The sequence below is a fragment of the Struthio camelus genome, chromosome 16, assembly GCF_040807025.1.
Source record: "Struthio camelus isolate bStrCam1 chromosome 16, bStrCam1.hap1, whole genome shotgun sequence".
NCBI lineage: Eukaryota > Metazoa > Chordata > Aves > Struthioniformes > Struthionidae > Struthio > Struthio camelus.
Genome location: NC_090957.1, coordinates 9,300,961 through 9,328,927, shown reverse-complemented (window position 1 = coordinate 9,328,927; position 27,967 = coordinate 9,300,961). Strand labels below are relative to the sequence as shown.

At 58.6% G+C, this 27,967-nt stretch overlaps 2 protein-coding genes across 3 annotated transcripts in view; both read left to right on the top strand.

The window, feature by feature from the left end:
• Nucleotides 1–10,163, top strand: part of HIP1 (huntingtin interacting protein 1) — an 81,679-nt gene extending 71,516 nt beyond the window's left edge. For both annotated transcript variants that reach the window (XM_068909629.1, XM_068909630.1), the window contains exons 18-31: nucleotides 1,267–1,461; nucleotides 1,785–1,932; nucleotides 2,119–2,205; nucleotides 2,461–2,568; nucleotides 2,656–2,792; nucleotides 3,019–3,129; nucleotides 3,452–3,510; nucleotides 3,792–3,885; nucleotides 4,425–4,525; nucleotides 4,708–4,813; nucleotides 5,282–5,405; nucleotides 5,650–5,711; nucleotides 6,565–6,676; nucleotides 7,311–10,163. In XM_068909629.1, coding sequence (XP_068765730.1) covers nucleotides 1,267–1,461; nucleotides 1,785–1,932; nucleotides 2,119–2,205; nucleotides 2,461–2,568; nucleotides 2,656–2,792; nucleotides 3,019–3,129; nucleotides 3,452–3,510; nucleotides 3,792–3,885; nucleotides 4,425–4,525; nucleotides 4,708–4,813; nucleotides 5,282–5,405; nucleotides 5,650–5,711; nucleotides 6,565–6,676; nucleotides 7,311–7,321 — 1,455 coding nt within the window. In that variant the 3' untranslated portion in view covers nucleotides 7,322–10,163. The remainder of the gene's footprint in view (nucleotides 1–1,266; nucleotides 1,462–1,784; nucleotides 1,933–2,118; nucleotides 2,206–2,460; nucleotides 2,569–2,655; nucleotides 2,793–3,018; nucleotides 3,130–3,451; nucleotides 3,511–3,791; nucleotides 3,886–4,424; nucleotides 4,526–4,707; nucleotides 4,814–5,281; nucleotides 5,406–5,649; nucleotides 5,712–6,564; nucleotides 6,677–7,310) is intronic.
• A 3,080-nt stretch (nucleotides 10,164–13,243) lies between these two features.
• Nucleotides 13,244–27,593, top strand: POM121 (POM121 transmembrane nucleoporin). Its single transcript, XM_068909487.1, is given in 14 exon segments — nucleotides 13,244–13,336; nucleotides 13,339–13,595; nucleotides 13,769–13,984; nucleotides 14,523–14,684; nucleotides 16,666–16,746; nucleotides 17,086–17,257; nucleotides 18,363–18,454; nucleotides 19,539–19,609; nucleotides 19,888–20,012; nucleotides 20,412–20,514; nucleotides 20,860–21,033; nucleotides 21,364–23,043; nucleotides 23,771–23,899; nucleotides 24,158–27,593. Coding segments are annotated over 14 exon segments (3,450 nt in total). The 3' UTR covers nucleotides 24,253–27,593.
• Nucleotides 27,594–27,967: the final 374 nt, after the last annotated feature.

Sequence of the window (27,967 nt, the reverse complement as noted above, 5' to 3'; positions counted from 1 at the left end):
AGAGCGCTTCCTCTCAGCCTCTTGGGCTGCCCCGGTGCTGGGCCCGCCATCCTCCCACGGCCTCACTGCCTCTGCATCCGTCCCGGCACTGGCAGCCCTGTTCTGATTGCCTTGGTGTAAGGGCTGGATCCTCTCCGCTTGCACTCAGGTTGAGCTGGGGGCATTCAGCCCTGTCCAGAACGCCCAGACAAAGGGGTGGCCTTTGTGGCAGTTAGAAAAGACAAAGCGTTACCCATCAAGATGCCATCAGCTTGATAACCAACTTGCTTGCTTCATCATTTCCAGATCCCCGTGGTTTTAGCGATCAGCTGTGAGGTTTAACACTCCCAGATGTGAGCAAGCACAAAGCAGTATTCCCCAGCTGTAGCAAATCACCCAGCTGGAGTGGCAGGACTTGCCGAGGGCAGCGGGGATGGGACCTGGGAGCCCCTCAGGGCTTGCAGCACTCTGTAGTTCAGTGCAGACAGCCCTGGAGGCTGGCTGTCTCCCCACAGCCTGCCCCAGACCCAGCAGCTATGCAGAAAGCAGGCGACTGTCACCACCGTGTCTGTGCTGTAAAACTGCCCATCCTGATGGAGAAGCCAAAAGATTTGCTCTCGCTTGAGCGAGGCAGGAATCACTGAACGAAATTGCCAGTGGTGAAAGGTAGGAGTCAGACAGGGTGGCTCTGCCCTGCTGTAAAACTGGCAGGCAACGTGCGGCTTGTGTTACCGGTCTCTTTATGGACTGATAGTCGTGCCAGAGGGTCTGTCAAGCCCATGAAGATGTGGTCCTTTGCTGTGTAGGACTGCAGGGCTTTTTCCAGGCTCATTATAGAGGTTGGTGCATCAGGAACTGGCAGGAGCTGTCCTTCCCCAGGGGCCGACATACAGGCTGCAGCAGGACATGCTCAGGGCAGAGCCAGCTCCAGAGCTGGCAGCCAGCACCCTTCACCCACACCAGCTGCACTCACGTATCAGTCATCAGCCAATAAAAGCAAAATGGCAACTCCAGGGAGCCTCGGCTGGTCCCACGCAAGGCCGTCGTGTCCTGTGAGGTTGCTGCCAGGTTGCCTGGACACAGCGGATGTAGGGCTGCGACCTGGCCTCGGCTTTGCAGGCTGTGACACATCGAGCAGGGATGGTAGGAGCAGACAAGGCCTTGGCCTAGAACGAGCCATGATGGTGTCCACACCATCAGGGAATTTGCAGTTCCCCAAATGCAAGGGTTTGTCTCTTCCCTGTCATGCCCTCAGCAAAGCTCTATATCTGTTTTGTGCCTGTCCAGCTGGGAGTAGAGCAGAGCACCAGGATAGCGGGCCTGGAGCAGGAGAGGAACAGCCTGAGCCAAGCGGCAGAGCAGCACTGTGAGGAGATGGCAGCCCTGCGGGCTGAGCTTCAGCAGCTGCGGGACACACTCAGCAGTGAGAAGGAGAGCAGCAAAAAGGTGCTGGAGACGCTGCAGACCCAGCTGAAAGACAAGGTACCCCGACGTGGCATGCTGGCGCAGCCAGCACCAACACTGGGGCATCCTGGCATTGCCCAGCATCCCAGCAGCATGCCGGAGCCCAAGGGCTGCTCCGGCCATGCCGAGAGGAGCCACGCAAGGAGCTGTGCTCCACGGCACGTGGCTGTTTGAGTCCTGCTCAGCTGGCCACTTGGGCTGTGGTAGAGCAGTGCAAAGCCTTCCTCTGTGTTGAGACCCACTGTGGGTCTTTGGCAATCAATGAGAGCTGGAAGCAGCAGTGGGGCATCAGGGGGTTGCACTAACTGGCCAGGGCCCTGATCCCCATGCTGGCTCTGCAGGAGAGCGTGGAACAGGCCCTGCAGCAGCGCCTCAGCGAGGAGCAGTTTGCCCTGCTGCAGGGCACTGCGCAGGAGGCAGAGCGGATGGTGCAGGACTCCCTCAGCCGCCTCGAAGACCCTACTCACATCAGCTGCACAAGCTCAGCAGGTGAGTCCTGATTTCCTCCAACATCCAGCTGGTGCGGGTGGCCGGCTGGGGAGCACGGTGCCCTGTGCCTCGTAGCCGGCAGCATCCCCAGCTGCAGGCAGGACAGCCCGGCTGTGCAATGGGGCTGTGCTCTGCACAGGGATGCCTGTTCCCCGTCTTGGAGTCCTGTCTCTTGTGTGCCTGCAGATTACCTCCTGTCCAGGACGTTGGCAGCCTCTGACTGCATAAAGAGGCTTCAGGATGCACACAGCAAATACCTTTCCGACCGCACAGGTGAGAGCCTGGCAGCCGGGGCGAAAGGGGCAGCTCCGGCATGCAGCGGGGCGCGGGGCCGTGGGGCTTCCCGGCTGGGAGCCGCAGCCAAGGCTTGTGCTCCGCGCAGAGCCGTAGCACGTGCAAAAGAGGTTCAGGAGTGGCAAATGGGCTCATCCCATCATCGTTCCAGCTCAGGGTGCGGTGCCTGGCCCGCAGGCCCGGATGGGCAGTGCCTGCTTTCCCTGAGCCGTGTGCCCTCTCTCCTGCCCGCAGACATGAGCAGCCTGCTGCCCTGCGTGGCCCTCTTTGCCCACCTCATCAGCGACACCATCTTGCAAGGCAGCGCTACCTCCCACATGGCCCCCATGGAGCCCGCTGACCGTGAGTGCTGCCGGGCCGGGGAGGGCAGGGTGCTGGGCACTCTTGCCCCACGCACGGCTCCCTCAGCCTCTCCTGTGGTCCGGCCAGGTCTGCTGGAGGCTTGCAAGCAGTGCGGGAGCGAGGCCATGAGCTACCTCAGCGCCCTGAGACAGCCGGGCACCCTGGAGGGCGCTGATTGCACGCCAGTGAGGAACTGCCTCAGCCGAATCAGCGCCATCGGGGAGGTGGGTGCGTGGAGCCGGACCTCACGCTGCATGGGCCTTCACCCCTAGGTGGGCGCCGGGGGCCTCGGCGGGCTCCCGAATGGGACGGCCTGGGAGGAGGAGGATCAGGACGTCAGGCACAGCAGCCTGCGTCGTGTGCCCTGTCCCCGGGGCTGGGGGGAACCGGTGGAAGGGGTTGTACTGGTGGTCTGCCACCTCCAGACGCTCCCTTGTGTCCTGGTGCCAGGAGCTGCGACCCAAAGGGCTGGATGTCGAGCAGGAGGAGCTGGGCGATCTGGTGGACAAGGAGATGGCGGCTACTTCGGCAGCCATAGAAACTGCAGCTGCCAGGATCGAGGTGAGCTGGCACTGCTGGCGCTGCCCTGCGGGGTTGCTGCGAGTCCCAAGCCCGCACTGGCTGTTCCGGAGGCTGTGGGTACTGCAGGCAGATGAAAGCCCAAAATCTCTGAAACCCACCGTGGTCCGAGCAACATTTCTAGCTGCTGCAAAACAGGAGGCAGAGCTGGGCCAGCAGTGGGCCGGCATCCAGCTGGAACACGCTGCCTGCCCACCGGTGCAAGTGGCACCGCTGGCAGCGATGGGCATGGGAAGGAGCCCTTTGGTGGGGCTGGTGGCAGGCAGCACGTGCAACTCAGTGTGGCTTTTCCCCCTTATATCAGGAGATGCTGAGCAAAGCCCGGGCTGGCGACACTGGCGTCAAACTGGAAGTGAATGAGAGGTGAGCGCTGGCCAGGGCCCCACGGGTCATAGTTTAAGACACTGGTTTATATCCAGGCACTGAGAGAGGAGGAGGAAGGATTTGGGGGATGGAGGAGTGACCCTGGGAGCGACGTCAGCCAGGCCTACCCAGAGAACTGAGCCCACTGCCCTTGGCACTGGCTGGGAGAGCCTTTACCCCAAGGTGTTGGGGTCGTCTTGCTTGTCTCCCTGCCGCAGGGACACTCTGGGGTTTTAAACAGGTGCAGGCCTCCCCATGGCTCCATGGATTTTGTCTTGCAGGATCCTGGGGTCCTGCACTGGTCTCATGCAGGCTATCCAAGTGCTGGTTCTGTCATCCAAGGACCTCCAGAGAGAGATTGTGGAGAGCGGACGGGTGAGCAGGCCCAGCGCCCTGTGGGTAGGGAGCTGAGCCCTGCCCGGGGACCGCAACCGCCAGCAACCCCAGCCCTGACATCATGGGTGTCTGCCCAGTCTGGCATCCCTGTGTGAGCCGTGGGCCTCCTGAGGCTGTGCTGCTCCGAGCTCTGGCCCCTGTCGCAGGAAGGCAGAGGTCCAGGCTACCAGCCAGAACAGCTCTCAGGATCAACACTCACTGCCAGGATCTCCTGTGAGGGCTCCAAGGTCTTCCCCTTTCTGGCAGCACCTGGCACGTTGCAGAGCTTGCTGACCTCTGCATGCCCTGGAGGGTTTGAGCAGCCTTCCTGCAGCCCCTCACACTGCTCAGGGGAGCCTGTGACATCCAGAGTCCGGGTGTCTGCCCAGCTTTCCGCATGCATCCTGAACCACTTCCTGAATTGTTCCATTTCCCTAAGAGCAGAGCCCTGTTGCCCCAGCTAGCCCACCTCTGGGGTGGGGTCGGTCCCTCTTTCTCTAGCACGTGAACATGCGTCTTTCTCCTCTGCTAATCCGCAGGGTGCAGCATCCCCCAAGGAGTTTTATGCCAAGAATTCCCGCTGGACAGAGGGTCTCATCTCCGCGTCCAAGGCCGTGGGCTGGGGAGCAACCGTCATGGTGTAAGTGCCGCCATGACTGGTGGAGGGTGTCAGGGTCCTGCTGTCCCCAAGGGGAGGGCTCAGCAGACAGAGGAAGAGCGAGAGACGAGCAGCCCCTGGAAACGGCAGGGGGGCATGTGCGTCCAGGCCTGGATGGGGCCTGCTTGAAGGAGGCCGCAGCCTCTCTCTCTGCCCTCCCATAGTGATGCTGCTGACCTGGTGGTACAAGGGAAGGGGAAATTCGAGGAGCTCATGGTGTGTTCCCACGAGATCGCAGCCAGCACCGCACAACTGGTGGCAGCCTCCAAGGTAGGAGCCCTGCACGGTGCCCGATGCAAATGCACCCAGGAGGTTCCCCGCTCTGCTGCCCAGGGCTGGAGGTGGCCGTTCGCATGGCTTGGCTGCTCCCTTGAGCGCCACCATCTCCACGACCGCGTCCTTGCGGAGATGCAGCTGTGTCCAGTGCTGCAGCAGAGGCTGGTCCCCAGCCCTGCAAGCTCATCACAGGTGCACGGCGCTGCCCATGGCTTTGCTCCAGCAGATGCAGCAGCTCCGGCCTCAAGCAGGCAGGAGCAGGACGTCCCCCTATCTGCCGGTGTTGCCTGGGGGAACATGCATGCTGCTTTCCTGGCCGTGGTTTGGGGGCTCCCAGCAGGACTGGCCAGGGCCGGGGTGACATGAAGGCACAGCAGGGCTGCAAGCTGGTTTGGCAGGTCCTCTCCCTTGCCCGATGTACCTCCCGGAGAGCAACTGCACCCCTTCTCTCTGCCCTGGCAGGTGAAAGCCGACAAAGACAGCGCCAACCTGTCCAAGCTCCAGCAAGCCTCTCGGGGTGTCAATCAGGCCACGGCTGGCGTGGTGGCCTCCACCAAGTCAGGGAAGTCACAAATTGAGGAGAAAGGTAAGCGTGGGGCCCACAAGCCCTCTCTAGGAGCACAGACCTGTGCAGAGGTCCCTGCTCTTTGTGCTGCATTCAGCTGGTCATCTCCATGTGCGTGGTGGTTTCTGCCTGCGGCTGCCACACTCTGCCTGTGTTCCCACTGGCCATGAACTCTGTCCACTGTCTGGGAGCTGGTGGAGCCGGGGAGGGGACGTGAAGCTGGGGACCGAGCCTCATGGGGAGGGTGTGTCTTCTTTCCCTGCAGACAGTATGGACTTCTCCAGCATGACACTAACCCAGATCAAGCGTCAAGAAATGGACTCTCAGGTAGGAGGTTTCTCTGTGCTTTTGGATACCCATCTGCTGTTGTTTCTGGCACGTTTGGGCTATTGAGGGAGTCCCCAGGCAGGCTCTGGCAGGGACAGGTAATGCAGCGGCTGCGGGCTGACAGATTGCCACCCGTTCGCGAGAAAGGGGAGATCTGTGCGCTCACAGTGGATCTCTTTCCCCAAACGCAGTGGCTGGGGGCGCCATGCCCTGTGCTGCTCATCTGCTGGCCATGCAGACCACGTGGGCATGGAGCATGCCTGGCCCCCAGGGTACTGCTGTCTTGTGAGAAAAGCACAGGGCATGAAGGCAAAAGCCTGGCTGTGGCCTGGGCTTGCCCAGAAGTTATGTGCAGTTGTTCCCCGAGCGTTCCCTGACTATGGGAGCTGCTGTGCCCGTTGCAGTGCAATAGCCCAGCGCGGTTCTGGCCTCCCTCTGCCCCTTCCCTGTCGTGCTGCCCCACAGCACCTGCCTCCATTTAGTACCAGGCAGCCCTGACACCTCCTTTTTTGTCCCTTCCTTGCAGGATCTCCATGCATTTCCGAGTCACAGCCCTCCGGGCTCAGGCAACACCTGGCCTTAGGCACATCTGTGCTCTGTCCCTTCTCCAGGACCATCTGCCATTAGAGCATTAATTGGATGTGCTATGGGGGAAACTTTGGGTTTAATATCAGGAAGGCTGCAGGTGTGCTCAGCCTGACACATCTCTGTGCACAGGCACAGCTAGTTTTGGGGGGCCAGGTTGCAGGAGGAACTCCTGGAGCGTGCAGGTGGCTGAGCTGGCTGTGTCGCCGGCAGCGGTCGGTGCCCCGGGACGCAGGAGGGCGGTAGCAGAGTGCGCTTTATCCTTCAGGTGCGTGTGCTGGAGCTGGAAAACCAGCTGCAGAAAGAGCGGCAGAAGCTGGGGGAGCTCCGCAAGAAGCATTATGAGCTGGCAGGAGTGGCAGAGGGCTGGGAGGAGGATGGTAAGTGCCCTGCATGCAGAAGGTTGGGCACCGCAGGAAGCCTGCAGCCTGGGGTGCCCTGGATGCCCGTCTGAGCTGGTTGGCACCAACTGCACCAACGGCCGTGGGAGTGGCAGCAGCTGTTCTGCCTGCGTCCGCTGTCTCTTATCCCTCCTGCTCCTTCTGGGAAGCCGCTTGGGGAAGGAGTGGGGCAGGTGGGGAACCCTGGCTGCACAGTCCTGCGCTGATGCCTCTGCTGAGGCCTGCACAGCAAATGAAGGCAGGCACTTAGCAGGCACGGGTCTCACTCCAGCTAGCCCAAGCAGAGCTTCAGGAGCCTAGGAATCGACAGCACACATGGCCAAAGCCCTGTGGGGACTCTGGCATGTGCAGGAGCTTGTGGACAGCTCCAGCAGCCCACGTCTGCACCCACTGCCACCTCTCCTAGGAGCCTCGCTGCTCTTCTGGGTCCTCCTGCCCGCACTGCGGCTCAGCCCCAGGCCTCTGCTGACAGCTGACCCCAGCGCACTCGTGCACCGCCAGGGCTCCACTGCCCTTGAGGCACGCCATACAGCCCCTGGAGGTCGGGGGAGGCAGAGGGATGCTTGAAGGGGTGTGTTGCTCCGTGCCCGCTCACCATCTCTCCTCTCTCCAGCTGCAGATTAGCTCCCTGTGCCAGAAGCAGCCATCCACAGATGCCCCTTTGGTTGACTGGGACCCAGCTTGGAGCAGTCCTTTCAGAAGATACACAATAAACTGGTGCAAAATCCGCCCCGAAGCACATGTCCTCTGCATTCCCCAAGAGCCACCTCCAGCGCCGCAGGACCGAGAGCTGCATCGCCACTGGAGGAGGCCCCGGGGCCAGGAGTAAGGGCTCCCCAGCCGCCCTGCCTCACGCCAGCCGCAAACTGCACGTGTATTTATTAGAGCTGCTTGGGGGTCTCTGGGGTGGTCTCTAACCCTTTAGTTTCGTTTTTGCACAGATTCTCTGAACTGTTTGGCCCAGGTCTGGCTGACTGAGAGCATTAGGGTTTCCTTTGCCTCTTGCTGCTTCTCCAGCCTTAACGCGTTAACTGGCTCAGCGCAAACACCCCACCAGCAGCCTGCCATGGTGCAAAGGGCCATGGGCCCAGCGGCATGGAGATGCAGCAGGGTCAGGAATTGGCTCTCCTGGTGCTGCTGGGCCACCTCTGGGCTTGGTGCTAGGTGTGCTCCCCCGGCCCCACGCAGCCCCCACTCCCACTCGGCTGCTGGGAGCAGCAGAGTCGGGGTGGTGCGTGAGCCTGCCGGCGGGGGCACTACGCGTGCCTTTGGCTGCTATAAGAGCCAGAATCCTATGTGGCTGCGGGGTCAGGAGCTCATTCGCACGTGACACATCATCTCCAGCAGCCTGGGATGCTAAGCCCCGGCCAGTAGGAGCTACTGCCTCCTACGAGCCCAGTGTCTGCAGAGCTTGCAGGTCCAGTGGGTGGCTGGGGCAGGTCCATGTTAGCTGGCCTGTCCCATGGTCCCGAGTGCCGGGAGGCAGTGGCCAGACGGGGAACAGCAATGAGGAGGTACTTGGGTTGGCAGCAGGAGAAAGGTTGTGATGAGCTCCTGGCCCCTTGTCCCAAAAGTGCCCTCTCAGTAGCAATGCTTGGAGTGGAAGAGATGGGCCGGCTAGCCCGGAGCCTGTGGCCTGGGGGTCCTCGAGCAGCGTTGCCTTGTGCTGTCCTGCCCTAACAGATCACTGTGTTAATGCCAGCAATAAACCACTCTACAAGGTGCTTGGCTCAGGCTTGGGCAACATCTGCTCCCAAGCTACCACTGGAGCCACTGTGCAAGCATTAGCCGCAGGCCAGCAGCTCCCAAGGGCATGGAGTGGCTATGGGGCAGCAGCACAGAGGGGTTGGGGGTCCCCCCCCCCACGTCCTCACCACCACCTTGGGTGCAGGGAGGAGCAGCAGTGTTCATGTCCCCAGCACCCCAGGCGCTGTGCGCCGTTCCCAGGGCAAGGGTGGCCGTCGGGGCAGGTGCTGGATGTACAGCCCAGGCTGGGGAACCTTTGTGCCTTGGAGCAAGGGGCGCTGAGGGCTGGGGGATGTCTGCTGGCTCCCACCCCTCCGGGCCCCCTGGCTCATCTTGCAGCAGGGTCGCCTTCTCCCTGCAGAGCCCCCACTGTGGGGACGGTGGTGTCAGACCAGCACGCAGCAATACGCAGCAATGTTATTTTCCCACGCGGCCACCCTCTGCTCGCCCGCTTCCATCCTGCCAGCATCGAGGTTGTTTGGCTGGGACATGCCTGCAGCCGAGCTGGAGAGCACCCTTGGTCCAGCTCCCTTGGTGCAGCCGAGGCTCTCTGTTCCCAGCCCAACGGCATCGCTGCCTGTGCACTCCCTGAGCCAGCTTTGGAAAGCTGCTGGTTCTGGGGCTCAAGACAGCAGGGCCAGATCCTGAGCAGGTGCTAGGCATGCAGGATTTGGCCCTTCTCCCTTTAGGAGGCAGTGGCAATGCTTTGCGCTGCTTGTCCGAGGACTGAACGGGCTTCCTGGAGGGGGCTGGAGGGATAGTCTCAGCACCAGTCACCTGGGGGTGCTGGACTTAGGGTAGAGGCTGCTACCTCTCACAAGTGCCGTCCTTTCGGTGACATGTCAGCCACGCCAGCTCTCTTTGCTGGCTGGTACTTGTACCGGGAAGGTCCACCTGCCTCCCCCTGCCTAGCCATCCTGGCACATCCCCTCTGGGCCAGCCCACTCACCACCCCCTGGGAAATGGCATCACGGCGCCCTACGGCTGCCGTGACTGTCCGAAAAGCCATGCGTAAGGACCTGGTGCCCCCCACATCCTACAGCCAGCCCTGGGTGCCTCTGCAGCAGCTACTGCCAAACCGCCTGCCCTGCACCTCCGCCCTGCCTGGGGACCCCTCGCCACCTCTTGAAGCAACGCAGGGCTTCCTACCCTGGGCTTTCACTGCCCCCAAGTTCCAGTGTAGCTGTATCACGTACACCACTCACCAGAGCCCTGACCTGCGTGGGCTCCGCATCCCGGCGCGCCGGCCCCCCAGAGCCCACGCAGGACCAGAGCTAAGGCAACTCTGGCCTCCTGGCATCTCCAAAAGCAATATGAACAATCCCATTGCTGCAGGACACAAGGAGACTTGGGTGGTCCTGAAAACCCTGCCCACCTGTTTCTGGGGTCTCGCCTGTGCAGGTAACCCCCAACTACCTCAGGTTTCCAGGCTGTGACCAAGCTGGGCTGGGAGGAGGGATGGAGGGATTCAGCCGAATCTTGGTGAAATGCGATACCGCTCTCAAACTGAAATGACTTTTCCTCGTCTTTCTTTTTGTAACTTTCCCAAACGTTGGGGTGAATGAACCTCGACGCAAGCAGTTCCCGCAGCAGCAGATGGCTCATAGCCAGCCTCTGGCTTGCAGAGGGTAATGGGCACGGCTGGTTTCCAATGCAGGTTTTTTTCATTGTATAATATGTTGTGTGTTTTCAATTTTTAAATAAAGACTTCAGCCCAGCTGTGCTAGCTTTGGGGGTTATTTAGAAGTTGGAAGCTGGGCTGCCACTTGACACACGTAAGCCAACCCATTCTCTAGTGGTGCTAATGGTCATTAGCTGGTGGGCATCCCCTGTGTCCCCAGGGGCTCTGGTGTAGGCTCAGGGCACTCCGCAGTTGTGCCAGGCTTGGCGCTGCTGTCTGCGCTGATGTCACGTGTGCTCAGCCCAAAGAAAGTAACTCTGGAAGACATTACCAATGCGACCTGGGTAGCATTCTGGTGGAGACAACCCATGTCCCCAGTGGAAGAGCTGTCCACCTCCACCTGGCTCTGTCCTCAGTGTGTGGGCGCATCTTGTGCAAGCAACCCCTCCCCCAGGATCTCTGTAGTCCCTAGGAAGAAGGTGACACCAGCTTTCCTTGGAAGGGGCTTGGAGAGGGACAGAACCTTTTCTCTGCTCAGATGCTGAAGAATAGCCTTGCCTTTGTCCCTCCCCTGCATGCAGCCCTCCAGGCATTTCCCAGTGGGTTGCTGATGTCGTGGCTGGTTGGGAGCTGCAGGGTCATGGTCTCCCATGCAGAGCCAGCCCCATTCCTCCTCTGGGCTGTGATATTGGGTCAATCCAGAGCAGTCACAGCATGGGAGCTCAGTCCTGCTCCCATACTGCCCATGGCTCTGGCTTATGATGTCCATAAATGGAGTATCTACTTGGAGGAAACTTTCTTGCTAGGTTTGATGCTGCAAGAGGACTTCACACTCCTTGTGTGCTCCCAAGACCTATGGCAGCACTGAGGCTCTCTCAGCCCTGCCAGAGCTCTGGGGCACCCCTGAGCTGCCAAAAAAACCCTCAAAAATCAACCCTGTGCAGGAGCTTGAGGGGAGAACAGGGTCCAGCGCTGCTCAGCAGATCCTGCCGCATGCCATGGCAGTCAGCGAGCCACAGCGAGCAGGCGGTGCTGTGCAGAGACCCAGGGCTGTCTGTATGACAGGCTGAGCACGGCGCCAGGAGGCTCCTCTACTCTCGGTGACACCAGCGGGGAGCAGAGGGGCTAGGAGGCATGAGGAAAGCAAAGTCAACACTGTGGCCAGGAATCACCAGCACTTTGGGAGCAAAAGCAAGTCCAAGCTGAGGGCCCGAGTGTGAGGATGTGCTGCGGCCTTGGGGTCCCCCCACAGTGGGGCTGGGCAGAGCCTCTGGCCATCATCCCAGCACCACTGTGACCCTTTGCTACTGCCCCAGGGGTCCACTACCACAATGGTCCCCACAGGTTACGGGCAGCCCACTGCCGTGGTCTGTCCCCAGTGGTCGCCTGTGCCCCACAGCCACTGTCTGTTCCCTGTGATTGGCCTAGCCCTGTGACCACAGCCTGTCCCCCACAGCCATGATCCGTCCTCCACCGCCGTGGCCTAGCCCACCACTGCAGCCTGTGCCTACAGCCATGGCCTGTCACTACAGCTGTAGCCTGTCCCCACAGCTGCAGTCTGCCCCCCATAGCCATGGCCTGTTCCACACCACTGCGGCCCATCCCCAATAGCCATGGCCTGTCCCCCACCGCCACAACCTGTCCCCCAGGCCTGTCCCCACTGCTACAGCTGTGATCTGTCCATCACATACATGGCACTTCCCCAATCACTGTGGCCACCATTTCCCCACAGCCACAAACCATCCGCCATAGTCATGACCTGTCCCCACAGCCACAACTTGTCCCCCATAGTCATGGCGCGTCCCTGCTGCCACAGCCTGTGCCCCACAGACATGGTGGGTCCTCCACAGTTGTGGCCTGTCCCTGCCAGCTCTGCAGAGCACAAAGCAAGGCTCCAGAAGATGCTCTGTGTCCTCGCAGGTGGCAGAGCCCAGTGGTGCTGCACAGCTTCCCCAGACCCCACTGCCCCCAAAGCACCCTGCGGTAGTGCCAACCAGAGCAGCGTTTTCAAGTCCTCAGGGCTTGTCCTCCTGCCCTGACCTGCAGAGTGGGCTGGCAGCACCAGCCCATGCCAGGCACCTGCCCCATGATTGCTGCCCAACCATGGACACAGAACCCCCCAGCCTGAGCCCTCGGGCACCAGGAGGCTCAGCACCCAGGCCCCAGCCGGAGAGGGGTGCCCAGCATCGCACGCCTCCTCTGCGGCCAGGGCACCCTGGAGCCAGGGCACAGCGCGAAAGGCAGCACGGCCGAGGGCGGGGGCACACAGGCTGGCTCGTGAGGAGTTAACGCCTGCACCTTGTGGCACCCTGCGGCACGTAAGGACAGGGTCAGGCAAAGCAGATCACGGAGCAGGTGAAGGCCGCGGCTTGGGGGCCGGTACCCCGTGGGTGCCTGCAGCGTAGCTCGGGCCTGGCCACCCACAGCGTAGGGCCGCACACAGCCAGGGATGGGGTCAGGATGGGGAGGGGGGTGCAGAGACCAGGGCTGGGACAGACGAGACAGAGGTTGGAACAGGGGGGACATTGGGGTCCAAATGGGGATGGGGACCTAGGGGTTTGGATGGGGACACCCAGGGGTTGGGATGGCAACGGGGACATGGGTTGGACCGGGGCTGGGGACACAGGGATGGCATGAGGGAGCCACAGAAGTCCAGATGAGGACACAGGGAAGGGGACAGGAGGACACAGAGATCAGGATGGGGGAGATACAAGGGTCAGGACAGAGACACAGACACAAGGTCGAGGACAGGGACACGGGGATTAGGGTGGGAGAGACCCAGGGGTCAGCTCAGGGAGACAGGGACTGGGACAGGCAGGGGATGCAAAGGTGGGATGGGGACAGAAGGTCACAAGCATGAGGATGGGGGAGACGCAAGGGACAGGACGGGGACAAAGGGGCCGGGACGGGCAGGGGACACAGGGACCAAGATGGAGGGGGGACACGGTCAGGACACGGGCACAGGACGCGGAACGGGGGGGGACACAGGAGTCAGGAGGGGACACGGGGCAGCGCGGGGCTGGAGGCACAGCGGGGCTGGCGCAGGGAGCCGCGGGGCGGGCGGGGGGCACCGGCCGGGCCGGGGCTGCACGGAGCCCGGCACCACGGGGACGGGCGCAGCGCGGCCGCCGGCCCCGCCCCGCCCCCGCGCCGGCCCCGCCCCGCCCCGCGCGCAGTGCATGCCGGGCAGCCGCGGCTGGCGGGCGGCTCGGCTCGGCTCGGCGCGGCGGCGATGGCGGGGGGCGGCCCGGGGCCCGGGCCGGGGCCGCGGCGGGGCCCGGGACCGGGGCCGTGGGGGCGGCGGCGGGGCGCGGCGGCGCTGGCGGCGGCGCTGGCCGTGCTGGCGCTGGCCTGCCTGGTGCTGCGGGGCGCGCTGGTGGGCGCGGCGGCGCTGGGCGCGGCGGGGGCCTGGTGCGCGCTGCGGCCCGGCCCGGCCGCGCCGCGGCCGCCCGGCAAAGCCGCCGCCAACGGGGGTCCGGCCGTCGCCTCGAGCCGGCCTGCGCGGGCCCCGCCGCGCCGCCTCGCCCTCGGGTAAGCGGAGCCGTGCGGCCACGTGTGGGCCGCGGCCGGGGCCTGCGCCGCCCCGGGGCACCGTTAGCGGGCGGGGGAGGGGGGCGGCCTGGGCGGTGCTCGGGGCTCGGTGCCCGGAGGGCCGTGGGGGACTCGTGTCTTCCCGGCCCCGCTGACCCCCGCTGTCTCTTCAGGACCCCGCTGGCTGCCCCGAGTCGCCTGGCACAGGCCCCGCGCCGCCGGTACCCCATCCAGCAGGCCCGGTACGCCTCGCTGGGCGCTCTGCCCGCCGTCTGCTGGGACGGCTGTCCGAGGAAGAGCGTGCTGTCGGCGCGCAACTCCGGCATGGTGCGCAGCCCCGTGACGGTGAAGATCGCCCGGCCGGCAGCCAGCCTGGCCCGTTCCCCCGCGTGAGTATGGCTGCAGGGGCTCCCGGCGGTGCCCGCGTTTCAGGTCGCTGGGAAGGAGGAAGGAGCCCCCTTCCCAGGTGCACGCTTTGCACGCGGGCCACTGTGGCCTGCATTTGTCTGGGAGGGTTGCGTGCAGCTGGGCATTGCTTCTGCCTCACTTCACACTTGTAAAGGCACTATAAAAACTTCTCCTGGCTGCCAGCGATGATGAGATTAATCTGCCTGGGGAAAACCGGTTACCCCACCCTGATCCCAGTGGTTCTCCTCTTTGATCGCTGGAAGCGCTCTGCCAGGGGAGTGTGTGTGTGTAGCTCCTGGCCCCTTAATGACCTCTTAATCCCCATCTCAAGCATTGCTTTGTTGCTATGGAAAGGATTGCATGGTTGCAAGCTACCGAAGAGGCTGTCTTGGAGATCCCTTTCCTCCCTTCAACTGGGCGTGGGGGCCGCTGGTGCACAAGGCAGGAGGGGGCTCGGTCCCTGGGGCTTCTGTAGCTGAAGGGGTCCTGCTTTCCCTAACTCCTTGCTTTACTTCATAGCCTGGAGCAGCTGATCTCGCCAGTGGCCTTTACATCCAACAGCAGCCTGGACCCTTGTGCAAAAGAGACTGTGCTGAATGCCATCAAGGAGAGTAGGAAGAGGACTGTGGAGGAGGAGGAGGAGGACCAGGCTTTTGGGAATGATCAGGAGAGCAAGAGAAGGTAAAAAAACTGGCAGTGCAGGTCACTGCCTGTGTATTGGGAAAGCTGTAAATGGGGCTAGTGATTCATTGGTGACAAATGGGACTTATCCCAGAGTGCCCCATCCTGTGACAAAGAGTCTGGAGCGGACAAGTGCTGCAGAAAGTGAACCGCAAAGAGGAAGCGCACCTGATCACCCTGCCCTCTTTATTGTGTCAGAAATTCCTCCAAGACTCTTCTTGTCCTTCAGATCAAAGGATGTGGTTTAAGTTTCTGTCTGGGCAAGCTTGTGGGTCAAGTGTATTCTCTTGCATTGTTGGAGATTGGGAGAGGCCTGGAATGTGGATGGAGGAAACCTGTCAGGGCTTCTGTCATCTCAGAGAAACTTGACAGATAATCCTGGTATCTGCTGTAGACTGATCATCTTGATCCTTCAGTCAGCGCCAGTCTCCAAGGAGAGATGGGCTCCCAAAGTCTAAAGTTCAGGATGGGAGCATCATGCTTTAAAAATCTCTGGGTACTCCTTTATGTGCTGTAACTAGCAAAAGGAGGTAAAAACAAAAGAGAAAACAAGGAAGACTATCTTCTGCTTTCATTAATCAAGGTCAATGACTTCCAGCTCTGAGCTCCAAAAAGTGAAGATGCAGTGGCTTTGCCAGGGCTCTGGGTAGGAGTACTTGCCCAAGCATAGCTCTGCCTTTCTGTTATTCTCTCTTCCCCTGTTTTTCATCCTTTCCATTTGTGTACGTGTAGGCCATTTTCCTTGTGCCCCCTTCTGACCCTTACGCACCAAGGGCTACCTGTTTGGGCTCTGGCAGGTAAACTGAGAGATTGGAGAAGAGCAATTTGGACTGATGAAGGCACTGTCCAAGCATGTCATCCTGTGTGCTACACTGGGACCTGCTGTTAAAGGTCATTCTGAGAGCAGAGGGGGATGACTGGCATTTTCCAGGGAGCTCCCAGCTGTTGTTCCTGCTGCTGCAGGAGCAGGCTGGCAGTGGGAGTTGCAGCAGGTCGGTCGTGCAATTCTCTATTCCATCAGCTGATTTTTCCCTCTACCTTTGAACCCTTGCCTCAGGTTGGTAAATCTGAACATGAGGAGAGCTGAGTCTCTAGGATAACAAAGGATGGGTGTGCTAGCAGAAAATGCTAGCTAGTCTTTCTCTTTTTTTATTACTATTATTATTATTATTATATTTTTATCATCATCATCATCCTCTCTTTTATTATTTTATTTTAACATGCCAGTACCCAGCTCTGCCACGAAAGCCAATTTTAAAGGTGTTAATCATCTGGAAAGCATGAAAAATGCTTGTAGGCAAAAAAAAAAATCCATTGACCTTTGAGGGCAGAAAAGTACCTATGTCAGCTGGAGAGCGTTGTGCTGCTTGTGCAATGAGGGGTCAGCATGCTCCGAGCTTCAGGAAAGTGCTTGGACTAAGTGACAGAGCTGATCTTATTTCTCCACCCTCGCTTCACAGTGCGGTTTGTTTTTAAGACATTCAGACGTCAGTTATCCACTGAAATTAAAATCCCCTTGTGGGAAGGGGGAACCAATTTCTAGCTCAAACTGTCTATGGCACTGGCTAAGAAGAGGCAGGAAATCTAGGTTTCAGTGGCCAGGTTCATTCCAGGAATGAACTGCTAAGTTTGTCTGAAATGTTTTTGGCTTAGAATGATGGATTTGGGCAAGATTTCATTAAATCAAAACTATTCTGCCCAGCAGGCAGCGAATAGAGTGCTGGTGCTTGGGAGGAAGGCAGCTAGGGATGAGAATGAGTGAGGCCAGGACTAGGTGGAGAGAAAATCTGCAGCCTGGAAAAGGTGACAGGATGTGGGTGGGAAAACTTCTGCCCCAAGTACTGGGTGGCAGGAGAAAAGCAAGGTTTGTGCTTTCCTGGTGCTGGGCCTGCCTGGAAGGGATTCTCTCCCAGCCTGGCAGGGTAGCCCCTGCTCTCTGCTGCCTCCTGGCCATCAAAGACTTTTCCCCTCTTCCCCGTAGGCGCCATGACAGCAGTGGAAGTGGACAGTCAGCATTTGAGCCGCTGGTAGCCAATGGTGCCCCTGCCTCTCTCATACCCAAGTAAGTGCCCATCAGGCCCAAAGGGACTGCTGTTAGCTGGGAGGTGAATCTGTAAGTTTCTGCACACTCTGGAAAAAATGCTTAGTTTTTGCTTGTGGAGCCCAGGTTCTGGGGAGAGCTGGAGAGGCTGTGGCCTTGCCTTTTGCCTGTCACCCACTGTTAGAGCTGTGCAGTCTGAGCACTGGCCAGTGGGCATTAGGGCTGTGCTGCTATGGGGGCTCTTTCTAAGCTCCGTGCTGTAAGGAAGAGTAGAGTTGCTTATGTCAACCTGCCCTGCCTTTACAGGACCTGTGGGCAGGATGGTGGGGAGCTCATAAAATTTTTTATAACCACCTCCAGGCCTGGCTCTCTGAAGAGGGGCCTTGTTTCGCACTGCCTAGATGACTGCTCAAACAAGAGGTCGCGCACCTCTTCCATGAGCTCTGTGAACAACATGTATGCTGGTGGGATCCCCAGCTCCATTCGCAACGCCATCGCCAGCTCCTACAGCTCTAGCCGAGGCCTCTCACAGGTAGGAAACAGCTTTGCAAATATACCGCTGGAGTCTGCAGCCAGGCGCAGTGCAGAGTAGTTCGCCCCTCCTTTGGGACCGCCTGTGTAACTCAGATCCCGGGCTCATAAGATTAGAGCAAGATTACTGCCAGGTACCTGGCAGTAAACGCTGTGGGGAGTCTCAAGCGCAACTTAGCCAGTCAATTTTATCTTGTCACACATTAGGCAGGCTGCTGGGCCTGCAGCAGCAGGAAGCGATGTTACTTTGTGCATGCTTCTATGGATGTTCCCAATCTGAGATGTCTTCCTGCAGCGCCTGTTTCATGCTGAAAGGAGGAGGAGGTTGTTTTTCTCCCTACATACCCTTGGCCTGTCTGTTAGGGTGGTTAGGTCCAGGTGGGGAAAACTTGCTGCACTCCTTCTTGCTGCACTGCTGCCTTTTCAGCTGGAGTCAGCAAGTATGAGAGCCCTGTGTTCCCATTCTGACCTGGGCCCCCTCAGCAGCTGCTGAGCTGTGGAAAAACACTACTTAAATGGCTCTTGGATCAGGGCTGCAGATCTGACAGTGGAACAATTGTGGCTCATGGAGCTCTGCTGTCTGTTTGGAGGCAGGCTGCCTCTGTGGCCTCTCTAAGGAAGGGTTTCCTCTGACTGGGGCAAGTCCGAAAATTCTTGAGGTGGGGTCCATCTGCCCTGAGCTCCTGGCAGACAGGCAGCCTGCTGCTGCCAGAGCAGCCCTGTGCACACGTGGGCATCTGAGGCTACTGAGGTAGCCAGGCAGTCTTGGCCTGCACCACGCAGAGGCAAGAGGACTAGTGTTTGCTGCCTGGACTGTGCTCTGAACAGCACTGTCCTCCCTTTTCCACCTTCTCTGCCGGGCCAGCCCATTAAGGCCTAGAGGCTGCCTGCTCCTGAGATGTATTTGCTCTGGGGTGTCCAAACCCTGCTCTGCTCCCCGAAATGTGGAAAGGAATTATGTGGTGATGAAGACAGAGTGAGGCGATGGACTCGTTAGCTGAGGTTCTCGGAGACGGCATTTACCATGCAAGCGAGAAGGAGGATAGAACATTTACTCCCTTTCATCCCATGCCCTAAACTACTGCTGGTCTTCTTCTGGCTTCTAGCTGTGGAAGACAAGCGGTGTGAGTGTGTCCCCGCTGTCCAGCCCAGCGTCCTCCCGCTCCCAAACACCAGAGTGGCCTCTCAAGAAAGCAAGGTAACTAGCTGCTCTTTCAGGGAGCAGCTGCTCCTCAACTCCAGTTTGAAGGAGAGCAGGGCATCTTCCCAATGGTACTTCCAACTGGACCCCTCTCACCAAGGGATTTGGGACCATCTTGCCTGATTCTAAGACTTGACTGCTGGGTGACCCACCTGTGTGGGAATCCCGTTGATTTGGTGTTGGTTCATATCTCTGCCACCTTGCTACACTGGTGTCCTGGCAGTAGCACTGCAGGAGCAGCACTGTGCGGTTGAGATCCCCTGTCCTGCTCTGACACCATGTTATAGAGATTCGGAAATTGCCACAGATGCGATGTTGTGTTGTGGAACTGGCACAGCCTGGATTGCCTGAATGTCTGAAACTCAGGAAGAGAGACAGGCCCTGATTATTGCAATCTCGTCAAAAGTGATTCGCAGGTGACTGTGGCATATTTGCATTTTAGCACCTGCTCTGGAGCTTATGCCCTAGTTCCGCTCTCTCCCAGCTCAGAGAAGGACTTGATTGCCCTGGGGAGAAGCATGCGTCAGAACTGAAGCTGACGCAACCATTTGCCTGGAAAGGGTGGGTCTAAGAGGTCTGTGGGAAGTGACGTTTCCCACCTGAGACCCCTGAATGCTGCTCTGAAGCTGACTTCAGCCCTGCAGAGCAGTAGGGGTTGAGTGCACTTGAATGGCAGACCAAGCTATGATCTTGGGGATGGGAGCAACTCCTCTGCTTTGAGCTGCTTTCAGGCTGATACGGTGAGGACAGGGCTGATAAGGACTTCACTCTGGGCAGACTACGAGAGTGAAGGGCTCAGCAAGGAGCAGAGTACAAAACCCAGGGGTGGGGCTGCCACAGCAGTGGGGAGTCTGTGTAACACAGGCTGGGGAATCTCCCTAGGAAGTCCCGTCTGGTCCTTGAAGCTGGGGATGCTGTTAATGCCCGCTGGCTCAGGATGTTGCTGGGAGTCCTGTTGCTTGGCTGAGGCGAAGAAATGGGCAAGGGATGCTGGTGGGAGTCTTAGTGTGTTTGGCCTGTCCCCTCTGGGAATGAGGCCAAGCTTGGGGATTGACACTAACTCTCTCTCCCCTTTGCACAGGGAAGAGGAGTCTCTTCGCTCCAACGCTTCCACTCCAGTGAAATCAGACAAGGAGCTTCAGACTGAAAAAGGTGAGCACAGGTTTGCACCAGCTGTGGGCCAGAGTTGGATGGGTCTTCAGTTTGAGAACATAGCAGGATGTAGCTCAGGTCTTCAGGTGGGATAGTCTTGAGATGTCTCTTAGAAACTTAAGAACATGCTGGTCCCGAGCCAGTGACACTTGTTGCTTTCTGGGTTAGGGTCATCCAGAGAGGAGTCCCCTTTCTCCCTCTCAGAAGGGACTAACATACTGACCTGAGCTGAGTTCCTCCTTTGCCTAGGGGCAGTTCTGACTTGTCTCTATCTGTAGTGGTAGAGACGCCTGTGCGGAAGAAGCAGAATTCCCTGAGCTCTCCATCCGTGTCTGGAAGCAGCGGGAAACGCAAGCGAAAGATCCAGTTGCTGTCATCGCGACGGGGAGATCAGCTCACCCTGGTACGTCGCTGTCTCGCAGCCCCTTTTGCCCTTCTCTGGCGATAGAATGTGCTCACTGCAATTTCTGCAGGGCTGGGGGGAGACTGACCTGCCTGCCCTCAGGAAGGAGGCCCCGTCCTTGGCGGAGTGGGAAGTGACGCTATCCCCAGCCCCAGTGTCTGGTGGGCTGTGCGTGATTGTGCTGCCTGCTGCCGGACCAGGTAATGGCCTGGGGAAGGCCTGCCGTGCCCTCAGTGCCAAGCCGGGGGCCATAATAGGTGGGATTGGAGCTCCGCGGTAGTGTGCTGTGGCAGAAACACCTGCTTCACGGGTCTTGCGACGGCCTGCCTTCACCACACGTTCAGAGAGGCTCTGCCAGCTTCCCTGAGAACGAGCTAAGCTGTTGCTCTTTTTTGGCAGCCCCCACCACCTCAGCTGGGTTATTCCATCACCTCGGAGGACCTGGATGCGGAGAAGAAGGCAGCGTTGCAGTGGTTCAACAAAGTCTTGGAGGATAAGGCTGGTAAGAACCGCACCCCTGGGCAGACTAGGAGGATGAAGGGGTCAGCAAGGATTAGAGACGAGTAGAAATCCAGGGGTGGGGCTGCTGGGACAGCGGGAAGCCTGTGTAATACAGGCTGAGGAACCTCCCTAGGAAATCCTGCCCAGCCCTTGAGGATGGGGATAGTGTTAACGCCCCCTGGCTCAGGATAGTTCGTGCCCCAGAGTCCGTGGGAAGTCAGTGTGATGAGTAAGGTTTCCCAGCTCCAGAGCTGTGGGATGTTCATGCAGCTTCCTACCCATTAGCTCTGCTAATGGGTCGTCCCCTACATCACGTTTTGGATGCTGACTTCTTGCTCCTTTCCAGTAGATCCAGCTCCCAGCACCACTGCGGAGACTGCCCCTCAATCCAGACCACTGGCGTTCACAGTGACCTCCCCAGGGCCCACGCCTGTGTCAACAACTGCACCTGCCAGCACCAGTTCGCTCCTGGACAGCCTGAAGAAGATGCAGAGCAGCCAGACTGCCCCTGTGCTGGCAGGTGAGGAGGAAGAGGGTGGGCAGAGCTGGGCACTGTGGCAGAGCGAGCCAGCCCCAAGAGGGGCCCTCCATCACCTTTGTGGGAGCCAGGCTGGAAAACTCCATGTTCAAACACTCTGCACGCAGTGGAGACGACAGGCAGGCCTTGTGGGGCAAGTCTGGGCACTCAGTCTGTGCTCCTGTTGTGAGCTGCAGTGGCATGGAGGGCTTGATCTATCTAGTATAGGGAGGTGCTGCTCCAGGAGCCTTTGCAGTACTGGGGTGGCTGTTTGGCAGAGTGGCTGTCTGTCTAGGACCCCTGTCTCTAAATCCACTCTCTACCCCTTTCCAGACTCTTCTGGAGCTGCGATAGTGTCTCCGCCGTCTTCATCAGCACCACAGCTGCCTGCTCCAGCTGTATCACTAGAGTCAAGTTCGTTACCTGCGACTTCTGCCGACACCAAGCCTGTGCCCGTATTAAGCATAACTGCCCCTTCTGCCCCTCCTACCTCTGGGGCGCAGCCTGCCAGCAGCCTGGCAAATCCTTCATCCACAGAACTGGGCCCAACCCCCAGCAAACCTCCTTCCTTCCCAAAGCCAAGCATCCTTTTTGGGATGCCGAGCACCCCTCCAACCAGCCAGCCGGCAACGACGGCAGCTGCTGCTGTCCCCGCCACGACCCCTGTCTTCAAACCCATCTTTGGAACTCCGCTGAAAAGTGAGAGCACAACACCCTGTACGACTGCTGTCTCTACTGCAGTTGTCGCGTCTGTGAGCTTGGGCCCTTCTTTGGCATCTTCCACCACTACCATGTTCAAGCCTATCTTTGGCGGTGTGACAGCAGCTTCATCTCCAGCAAAGGCCTCTCCTTTCGCATTCAAGCCAACACCGCAGCCAGCCTCAGCTGCAGATCTGCCAACAGCCTCCACGACTGCCCCGGCAGTATTCACGGGCCTCCCTACTGTCATCTTCACCACTGCAGCTACAACTGCTACCACACTGAGTTCCTCCACGGATGCCACTACTAAACCTGTCTTCAGCTTTGGACTCAACCCTCCTGCCTCCACTGGCCCTACTACCAACCTGACTGTTACCACTGCCACTTCCACCAGTACATCCCAGCCGTTCCTGTTTGGAGGCCCAAGCAGCTCGGCTCCCAGCACAGAAGGCAGCTTTGCCGCCTCGGGGCCTGTGTTCCAGTTTGGAAAGCTAGCTCCGGCTACAATCCCTGCCACCACCAGTGTCCCAGGAGGCTCTAGCTTTGGCCAAGCACCTTCAAACTCGACTGCTCCCACCACTGCTGTGGGCTTTAGCATTTTTGGAGGCACCGGCCTGACATCTACCCCAGCAACCACAGGTCAGTCAACGCTGTCGTTTGGCTCCTCTGTTACAGCTTTTGGCAGTTCGTTCAGCGCAAGTGCGAAGCCACCGCCACCGTATCCTGGCACAGCAAATCAGTCAGCTTTCAGCACTGGTGCTGCGGAGAGCCAACCACCCGCCAGCAAACCCTCTGCGGGCCCTGTCAGCTTTGGCCCCCCTTTCAGTTTTGGAGCCCCGACAGCCCAGTCCACTGCTCAGCCAGCGTTTGGTAGCAATGCTCAGCCGGCGTTTGGTGCAGCCAGCACCCAGGGCTCCTTTGGCACCAGCAGCACCCAGGCAGCGTTTGGAACTACCACGTCAGTCTTCTCTTTTGGGACTGTCACCTCCACCACGGCCAGCTTCGGTTCCAACACCCAGACCACAAACAGCAGCACTGGCACTGCTGTCTTCGGCACCACCCCCTCTCCTTTCACCTTCGGGGTATCTGCCCAGTCAGGTCCCTCTGCCAGTGCCTTTGGGATTGGCACACCTGCCCTTAACAGTGGCTCCCCTGCCGTATCATTCAACTTTGGGGCCGGGCAGAGTGGAGCAGCCGCTGCGGCAACGCCTTTCGGTTCTTCCCTGACGCAGAGCACGCTGGGTGCGCAGAATCAGAGCACGCCGTTTGCCTTCACTGTGCCCAGCACTCCTGACAACAAACCTGTGTTTGGAGGTGAGCTGCAGCAGTCAGGCCGCTTAGCAGGGTGGAGGGCAGGGCTGGTTGTAGGCAGCTGCTTTCCTCATGGCCCTTGCTGAACTTCCCTGGGCTTAGGAGCCCTAGATGGGCTGGTGTTTATGCTGTGCAGGGCCTTGCCTCACTCATCCGTTCAGGGCCCCAGTTCTCAGTCCTTAATCCGTTAGTCTGCTGTTCCTTGGCCCCTGTAAACATGCCAGCTCTCTGGCTCAGCATGAGTGCTGAACCCAGCCAGCCCTCTGGAGAAGCCAAGGTCTTGCCAGCACTTAATAGCAATCTGAAGTTTCTTGGGAGAGTAGAAACACTTCCAGCCAGTGTTTGCAATCCCTTCTTGTTCATCTGCTGAGGTTTTCCCAACTGTTTTGAACCCTCACTGAACCATCTCACTTCCTGCAGATTTGCAACCCACATGCTGAGAAACTCTTTGGTCTAGAAAGACCAAAGGCCTTTGTGCTTCCCTAGCCTGCAAATCCTCCTGGGCCACCCTCTTGGGAGAAGGGTCAAGGGATTAAGATGAGAAAATAGGAGGGAGCAACTTCTTGCATTAGAAGGGGCTCTCAGAGGTGAATAGGCTGGTCCTGGGGGACTGTATTCCTTCAATCCATGGAGAGAGATCCTGCTGTTTGCAGGAAGTGCCTGCTCCCAAAATCCAGGCTCTCCTGTCTCCTTTGCTAACCCGCGCTCACAGTGGCATGTTGCTTTCCAGGAACTCCTGCTCCCACCTTTGGGCAAAGCACACCTGTCCCAGGAGCAGTGGGGGGCGGAAGCAGTAGCCTTTCCTTCGGGACACCCAGCACTCCTGCCTCAGGCTTTGGGGGAGTTGGTGCTTCCTTCGGTAAGGGTTCTTCTCTGGCCCTGTGGGGCCCATGGGCTGAGGCGCTCTCTTGAGCGGGGGATGGCAACAGGGCCTGTGACAGGCTGTGTTCTGGGATGCTGTCCCCTGCCACTTGCTCGGGTGGCACCTCTTGGGCTCTGGGGAGGCAAAAAACCTTCCCTTCCCTCCTTTCCCTCTGGGAGGGAGGATAACACTGCCTCTGTGTTAACACAGCCATGGGTGAAGCTGGAGAGACCTATGCAACCTTTCTGCTTCCAGGTCCCTCGACCCCTGCGTTTTCCATTGGGGCAGGATCCAAGACCGGGGCTCGCCAGCGGCTGCAGGCGCGGAGACAGCACACCCGCAAAAAGTAACCTCTTGAGTTGTTGGGCCCCAGCTGCTGGCCTGCTGCGAAGAGCCCCTGCGCCAGCACGCATGCAAGGGGCTCCAGTCTAAAGCAGTCCCTGTGGCAAGACCAGCGGTGGCGGGGCTCAGGCCCCCATCTCCTATGCCAGCAGGAGACTCTGCTGGGTAGCAGTGACTGGGGTGGGACAGGATAAACCAAACCCTTTGTACTTGAACAGTTCCACAGCTGAGGCTGGATGAACCTCTGTACATATCTGCAGCGTTTCTTCCCTCATTTTATTTTGCCATGTTTCATAATATGTAAATTTTTCCCATTGCTTCTTCTAGCTGTGCCTGTGCCCTCCTCCCCCAGTTCCCCTGACATTGAGCCCCCTGCCCCACAACGTGGCAGGCAGCAGAGCTACAGGGTGCCAGCTGACGGGTGCATCCCTGCTCAGAGCCTGGCTGGAGATCTGCTCTCGTGGCATGCTGCTGTCTCCCTGCATCTCTGCTGCCCAGCCCTGCTGGGTGCAGTTCTCTGCCTAATGCTGCTGTCCCAGTGCTACTGTGTGATGCAGTCTTCACCAGGTCCAGAAATCTTTCCCTGCTGTGTAATCTCATGACCTGGTGAACACTCTTTTTCTAGAGGGCTCTGCTCCAAGCTGGTAGTTGCCATCTTTGCAGAACACTTGCCTGGATTAATGCCAGCGGCGCCCCCACAAGGGTAGGCATAGTGTTTTGGTGCCATAGGTGACTGACTGATCCAGCTTCTGCAGCTGGGTAAAGATCCTATTATCATACCGTGAATCTCCCATCAAACCTCCAGCTTAGGTCTCGCACGCACGGGATAATGACTGTGCTATAGTGTCAGACCTCAGCTGGAGGAGTGCTTTGGGGATGAGCTGTGCTCAGAGCTGCAAGAAGTGTTCTCCCCCCTGCAGGGCCAGGCTCCTTCCAGTGAAGGAGCCCTGGCCCTTGCTGCTCTCTGCCATCCATGAGGCTTTGAGCTGACCCTGATCTGCTCTGTGTAAAGCATTGTCTGTTTTGCTTTGTTTGTGCTCCTGTTGATGCACTCATTGAATCGAGTTTGGAGGAAGAATTGAACTGTGTGCGTGGCGGCATGTTGGTTATGCCGGATTTGCTGTTTGGAGTTTTTTGGGGCATCTGTTCCCTCATGGGAGGGTGTGCCCTGGCTAATTGGGTGTTGACAGTAGCATCACTGCGTGGCTACTATTGCTGGGTGAGTTCTGTCCCTTTGTCATTGTGACTGAAAGAAAGGCAGCCGGGGTGGAGGGAACGGGCCCTGGGCATGGGGACTGCAGCCTTGGCAGTCTCTCTTCTACTTGTTCTCCCTTCCTGCTCTTCTCTCTCCTAAGCTGGGCCAGGATCGAGTGCCCGTTAGCCACTTTGTGGTCCTCTGGAGCCACTAATGGAAGGAGTCCAGAGAGGAGGATGGGTTTACCCAGTTCCCCTCCTTGGTTTTCACTTCTAGCTCGTCCCTATCCTTTTGTTTTTTACCAGCTCGTAAGAGCTGTGGTGCTGTGTCCAAAGCCCCTGTTTCCATCCAGCCAGAAGGGTGGCTGTTTCTGTATCTGGGAACTTCTGTGGGAAGAGACTGCCAGGTTCAGGTCCCCCCCCAGTAACTGAGAGCTGGTCTCAGCCCCTGCGTGGCCTCCCCTTCTCTCTGCCCTGGGGAGAGGGACCAGCGCTCCTGCCCCACGGTCTCCCTACCACTTCCAGGAGTGCTTTGCTGCCGGGTTTTTTTTACTCTCCGAGCCGTGTGAGTGCGTGTGTCTGCCGAAGTCTAAATTAAAAAAAAATATTTAAACATTTTTTAACAAAATAAAAATTTATTTTTATATTTAAGCTAAATTGCCTTTGAATTCCTTCAAGCTTGGTTCATTGAGGTTGCCGCACCCCGCAGCACTGGTGGTAGAGTTTAGCTGTGCGGTTGCAGTCTGGTGAGGAGCTGGCGTATGGGCCTGGGCGCTCACCTCTGTCCACTCACACCAGAGGTGACTAGCTGCATCAGGGAAAGGCAGCTGTGTCCCATGGGCTGGCTGGTCAGGGCTGGAGCACCGCAGGTGTGTGCTCTGTGACCATGTTCTCCTCCCAGGCTGTAACAAAATGTCCTTATTTTAAAATGTGATATATGTGGATGTAACTAAACCTCTCTCTCCCTTTCTCTCTCTCTCACTCTCTCTCCCCTTTGTTTTTCTTTTTTTTCCCTCCCCTCCTCTTTTTAAAATTTCCTTGAGGGTGAGGAGCAGGAGCTCTTACACGTTACAGTGGCGAGTGTGATTTTTCTCCTCTACCAGGAGCAACATACCTCTCCCAGCAGGCAGAGGGAAGGCAGGCAGGGTCAACAAGCTGTGAGTGGTGCCGGGGGGGAGGGGGTGGCAGCCCCTTTTAGCATGTGGGGTATAGGGCATGCAAGCTGGCACCTTCCCCCTTCTAAGGGCTCACAGCTGCCTGGCACTGGCATGGATTTTCCTAGCCTTCCTGTACCAAAATGGGGGGGGGGGGGGGGGGACCTGGTGGCCTGTTGAGGGAATGCTGTTTCCCTATGAGCATGGCAGACCTTTGCTGAGGGAGTCAGCTTGGGCTGTGTCCTTGGAGGCTGAGAATCTGGCTAATAAGGGGATTATCACATGTGAGGGCTAATTTGTGGTGTTTGCACCCTGTCCAGCTTGCTGCTGCCGCCTCCTCTTCTGGCCTCTGCAGGTCATCCATCCCTGGCTCCCCAGGGCAAGGACTCCAGGTGCTGAGGCTTGCAAGCTGGTGCCTGGCTGGTGGTGCAGTGTTGCTTGCACCCTCTGAAGGGCCTTGCCTCAGCCTCCTGAAACCTGGGGCAGCTCCAGGCACAGTGCTGGGAGACAGCGGCGATGGTGGACGGTGAAGAGCATGCAAGGGGAGGGCACCCTGCTAGCTGCTGGGAGCACTGTGCACTGCCTGTCAGGGCCCCTCACAGGGTGAGCTCAGAGGAGAAGAGCCAACTGCTGGGGCTCAGCACTGCGAAGGGGACTACTGCTGGGAGCAGGGCCAAGAGCGATGTTTGTGCTGCCATGCTCGGGGGGGGGGGGGGCCTCTTGCATGCACTAGGGGTGGTGCTCTTCTGGGGAGGCTTTGGAGGGACCCCCCCCCCCCCCCAGCACAGACACCTTTGGGTACCTGCTGGGAGAGACCTGTGTGACTGGGTTGCAGTATGTGGACAGTGAAAGTGCTAGGAGGTTGGGTTTTAACACAAAAGTGAAGACTTGGATCATTCCTGGTGTGGCTGATGAGGTTTTTTTTTTTTTTTAGTGTGAATGTGCAATTTTTTTTTCCTTGCTTCTTCTGTCACTGATTTAAAATAAAAAGACTGTGTTCATGTCTGGCTCACCATTGTGTTTTAGTCCTCCTGCCTTGCAGTGCCTGAGCAGGGCGCTGCGTTGCTGGAACAGCAGGTGGTGCTGCTTTCCAGCGCTCAGGCCTGACTGTTCCTGCTCGCCTGTTAGAAATGGTCTGAGTGCTGATGACAGGACAGGACTGTTAGCTTACTATTATTTTGCCTCACTTTGCCCTGCAGTTAGGGCACTTATAGATCAGGCACCTTCCTGCCTAAAGGTCTACTGTGATATATACTTGGTGGAGGAGCAAGAGAAAGAAGCTAATGCCTCTTTCATTACTGCTACTGCAGCGTTTACAAGATTCTTTTCTCAAACCCCAGCCCAGGTTGAGGTAAGGCTTTTTCGGGGGACAAAG